This window comes from Poecilia formosa, unplaced genomic scaffold, assembly GCF_000485575.1.
Source record: "Poecilia formosa unplaced genomic scaffold, Poecilia_formosa-5.1.2 Scaffold726, whole genome shotgun sequence".
Classification (NCBI taxonomy): Eukaryota; Metazoa; Chordata; class Actinopteri; order Cyprinodontiformes; family Poeciliidae; genus Poecilia; species Poecilia formosa.
The window spans coordinates 132,179-136,949 of NW_006800665.1; the positions used below are offsets into that span (position 1 = coordinate 132,179).

Consider the following 4,771-nt stretch of genomic DNA (forward strand, 5'->3'; position numbering starts at 1 on the left):
CCCTAAATCTCGTCAGCGACAATAGGTGAGAGCGGTCCATGAGGGTCTATCCTTATATTATGTCTATGGTCACCAGGACCTTATAAAAACCAGCCACTGTGGATCGAGGACCAGTGGTGAGTGTCGTCAGAATCAGGCCTGCAACGGGGGTTTGAATGACTATAATGCCGGCTTTTATTTGTTTTATTTTATGGTGGGCCCACTAATTAAAAACTGTCATTTATTTTAAATGTATTTTGTTCAGACTAAAGGACTCCTATGTGTTCGGGACTGTTCAGAATAAGTCAGTGTAGAACTCTATAAGCGTTTGAAAGACAGGGAAAGTCCCCATTTCTGAACCAGGTATTTGTCAAAGCCTGTTGTATTTTTATTTGTATTTTCCTGGTTAGTAGGAGGTTAAAGAACAAACAGTTTAGGCTATTCATTCAGGCAGACATAAGGTCTGCTGGTGACCATATTCAGTATGTTTTCACATCTGGTCTACTTTAATTTGCATTCTGAAGTTTGGTAAATAAAAGCTTTGCCTTTATAAAGTCACCTTATTCATGGGTCAGACATCTGCAGTTAACTAAGTTGAATGCTTTATAACAGTGGTTCATGGGAAATGTAGTGAAACCAGTTTCTTGGGGTGTAACCGTAAATAGAACCCAGATCTAGCCTTAGACACCAGAAAGCGCTACATCTGAAAATCGTTTCAGAGCTTTAATATTCTGTCCCTTAGTGGTCTCTGCACGGCCCTGGTCTTCGTATTTGCGCAGCAGCAGCTTGTTCTGCGTCCCACCGCCGTGAAACGACGCAGCCGACAGAAATACGGAGACTTGTTGAGGACAGCTGTTGCCATGGAAACATATTTTATTCCTAAATGATTCAGTTTCCACCTGTTAAAGTCTCTCCGCCTCTTGCAGCGCTAGGATAGCTTAAAGTTTCACATCCTGCGCGGCGTTACGCTGCTTTTAGCAGTGCTGCCTTCAATGAGTGTGGGAAATTTCGGTATCAAAGAGCCATGAAGAGCCGCAGGTTTGCCACCCTTGGACTAGACCCCTGCTTAAGTCCAACCCCCGCTGCCAGTCAGGACACATAGAGGCGGTTGTGACGGACATCTGGGTGTCCACCTGACTGGTCAGCAACATTTGACCTTCAACAAGGGACAGAGCGGTCTACACCGAGAGGATTTGAGTTTTCTGTTTATAGGTGTGTCTTGTTCCATGACTACCCTCCCTGTGTATTTAGGTCCACCTGTTGTCTTTGTGTAGCTGTCCGTCTGCAGCCTGGCCCGCTGGTTCCCTGTGCTGCCTGTGAATTCTGGATTTTGTTTTCCTGCCTCCATTATGACGTCACCCTGGGCCTGTTGCGTTTATACCTCACCACCTCAACTGCTCAACTTCATGACATGCTTTCTTTGCCAGCTCACAGTGTGCTGTGAGTTGGTCTACATGCTGTAAAGTCAGGTCTGTGCTGAAAGTGATGAGTTCTGTTGTCTGCTTGGGTGGCAGAAGCGACTGGACAGCAGGGCCGATTCGGTCATCGGAGTCTGGACCCGGAATGAGCGTCCCACCCTGGAGCCGCCCGCCCTTCACTCAGCGTCCGGCTGATCGCACTGGATTTCACATCTGGTCATTTCTAACATATTTAGTTTTTATTTTATGTGTATTTTTATTATGTTTCAGCTTCTGGACAAACTAATTTCCTTGCTAGGATCAAAAAAGTATCTTGAACAGAAATACGGAGTTCGTCACCTGCTCCAGTGCTGGGAACTCAGGCGGCGCTCCATGAAGGAAGAAGCGGCTCAGAGCGCTCCGACCCAGCTGGTACTCCTCCATCCCCAGACGCAGGTTCTGGAGGAGCTCCTGCTTGTCCCCGCTCAGGTCCCCCATCAGGCCCAGTGCTTCCTCCAGGACCTCCAGGGGCTCCCGGGACTCCTGGAGCCCCTTCAGCCAGCAGAGCAGCCCCTCCAGGCGGCTGCAGGCCTCTGTGCCGGTACCGGCGTGGACGAACCGAGTCCAGTCGATCCCTCTCAGCTTCACGTAGTCGTTACCCGCCAAGGCGGCGAAGGTTGGCAGGAGCTGGCGCCGGAGTCCGAAGAAGCTGCAGAAGCTGGAGGTGCAGTACCTCCTGCAGCAGATGGAGCTCTGAGAGCCGCTCTGCCTCACCTCCCGCCAGAGGAAGTGGCTGATGGGCAGAAACCCCGCCGGCAGGTCGAAGACGAAGAAGTCGCTGTCGTTGGACAGAACCGGGCAGCACCATTCTGATGCCAGCGCTGCTATCTCCTGGTCAGCTTCTGCAAAACACTGGGCCAGCGGAACCTGCAGCCGGGCCAGCGTCTGTATGAAGACCACCTGGGCCATTCGGGGGAGGATGTGCATCGTTGTACCGCTGACCGCTGCTTCATGAGCTTTCCGGATCCGGTCCTCGCGCCGCTTTGTTACCGTTTCCAACTTTTTGTCTGTGACATCAGAACCTCCATCCAGAACCACGTAGGGAGTGATGTCACAGGACCTGAGAGCTGCGATGAAAGTCTCAATCACAGTCCTGTAGGCGGCGTACTCCCCACCGTGGTTCTGATCCAGACCTGAAACGAACCACAGAACAGGGAGATTGGACCGCTGAGCGGTGATGGTTTCATTAAGAGGAGAGTGAAGCCATGTCTGCAGTGTGTGGTGGTGGCAGTGTTATGGTCTGGGCTGCTTTGGGTCAAAGTACACCAGAACATCCTGATCTGAACGGGTCAGGAAGAACTGAGCAATCGGCCGTGACCGCCAGGCCCTGCAGGGAACCGGGTTGTGTTCTGGTAGAAAGATGAAGCTGGTAGAAACCTCATCAGGATGTGACCAGATGAACGATGCTGATTAAAACTGGAGCCATTTTGTTCAAGAGCAAATGAAGGTTTTTTGGGCAGTTTGCCACCTTAAGATCATAAACACACAGCGTGTCAATGAAACGATTTATTTCTTGAAAAAATGTGTTTCTACCAGGATAATGTATTTAGTTCTTTTGAGACTTGTGTAAAATGATTGTATTTCAGTGTGTATGGTTGCCTGTGTTGCCCTGCGACAGACTGGCGACCTGTCCAGGTGACCCAGGTGACCCAGGTGACCCAGGTGACCCCGCCTCTCACCCCAAACGTTAGCTGGAGAGGCACCAGCACCTCCCGACCCACTAAGGGACGAGGGGGTAAGAAAATGGATGGATGATTGTATTTCATTTCGTCTCAAACTATTTTTATGAGATTTGAGTGAATGAACAGAGCGACATGCAGCAGCCTGGTGCCTCCTGTGGCTGTCAAGGTATTTTGTAGTAATAATATTTTGTGAATTTATCAGTTATGGTGTTCTAATTACTTTATATTTTAATTTAGAGTGGACAAGACAAAGATTAAAGACCTGCGAAGTGGCAGCCGGCCACCAGCTGACCTTTGTTAAATATATCTGTATCTAAAGTTTCGTCTTTTATTTCTATAGTTTTCACGGCGTTTAATAAAGGCAGCCGTGTGTCACTTATGATGTCTAGTTAATGTATTACCATAGTTACTATGAAAAAGTAACTTCATTACTTGATGAAAAATCCATCAGCTGGAAAATGTTGATCAAGGAAAAAGAGGAAAGCAACAATAAATGTTAAATAAAAATGACAGACAGTTGCAGTAACTTGGCAGGTGAACTGAAGGAGTTCTGGCATCGTGGTTCATTTCTGCTCTCTACCAGGTTCCGATGTGCCAAAGACAAACACGTCGGTTCTGGTTCTGATATTTCAGGTTGTCTGTGAGGATCGTCAGCAGACAGGAACTGGTCACTTTTTCTCAGAGCAGCTTTTAGAAAAAGAAGTTTGTTTACTACGATGTTCTGTTTGCTGCCTCCGAGCCTAAAGAATCACACGAAACGAGCCGCAGCTCCGACAGGTGAGCCTCACCTGAGCTGAAGTACAGCTGGTAGCTGAGGTTGCAGCCGTCGACCAGCAGGCGGCTCCGGCCGAACCGAACCTCCCGGTAAATGTTCCGGTGTTTGTCCAGGAAGGAGGCCAAACCCTGGACGCCCATCTCCGGTCTGAGCTGCTCTCATGCCGGCCAGCCTTTTTATAGCGGCCCTGTTGAGTTTCCTTCAGTTTCACTTTCCTGACATCAAGACTGGATCACCAGAACTACAGGACCCATAATAAACACCGAGGTTCTGGTCGGGATCCAACTTCTCCTGGTTTTATCATTTATATCATAGACATGTTAGAGTTGCTGCTTTCTAACCATAAAATAAATGATAGCTGATTCTTCAAATGAGAGGAATCAGAAATGACCACACTTTTCAGATTTATATTAATAAAAACGTTGAAAACAATCCGTAAGGTTCCGGTTCTGCAGAACACAGTGTTGGTCTGGTCCAGTAAAAGACGCTGGAACTGAATGTGGAGCAATCAAAGAGGGTGTGAATACTTTCACTACTACGGAAAATGAAACCTAAGAGAGACTGAGGAGAAATGAAAGCCAGCAGCAGAAGAGGTCTTGTGAGAAAATCTGCCCCCTGTGAAAATCTGCCCCCTGTGTCGGGAGCGCGCATTGCAGCCAGAGAAGTGGATTCGGCGGATCTGACCATTTTCACGGCGCTTCTGATCGATTTCTCGGTAAAAACTACTCATATAATCATGTCAGTGTTGTAACTTTCAGTTTTATCGGCAGCTATCAAAATAAAATAAATAAATAAATAAACGGGGTCTTCTGTGGAGGTATTTTTACGCTGTTTTGTGTTATTTTAAACGTGAAGAGAATCGATCATTTTTCAACTTT

The 4,771-nt window shown here is 47.8% G+C and overlaps 1 protein-coding gene across 1 annotated transcript; it reads right to left on the bottom strand.

Moving 5' to 3' along the window:
• Positions 1–1,245: 1,245 nt before the first annotated feature.
• On the bottom strand, positions 1,246–4,167 carry LOC107834703 (protein asteroid homolog 1-like). Its single transcript, XM_016666451.1, has 2 exons — positions 3,907–4,167; positions 1,246–2,569 (listed from the first exon to the last, which is right to left on the bottom strand). Exons 1-2 carry the CDS (start codon positions 4,031–4,033, stop codon positions 1,698–1,700), a joined length of 999 nt encoding a protein of 332 aa, XP_016521937.1. The 5' UTR covers positions 4,034–4,167; the 3' UTR covers positions 1,246–1,697.
• Positions 4,168–4,771: the final 604 nt, after the last annotated feature.

What these genes read in the sequence shown, in the direction of transcription:
- LOC107834703 (XM_016666451.1), bottom strand. Translation starts at nt 4,033, where the DNA reads ATGGGCGTCCAGGGTTTGGCCTCCTTCCTGGACAAACACCGGAACATT. An exon ending in CCAGCTGTACTTCAGCTCAG is followed by an intron (nt 2,570 to 3,906) that starts GTGAGGCTCACC and finishes GGTTCGTTTCAG; the next exon opens with GTCTGGATCAGAACCACGGT.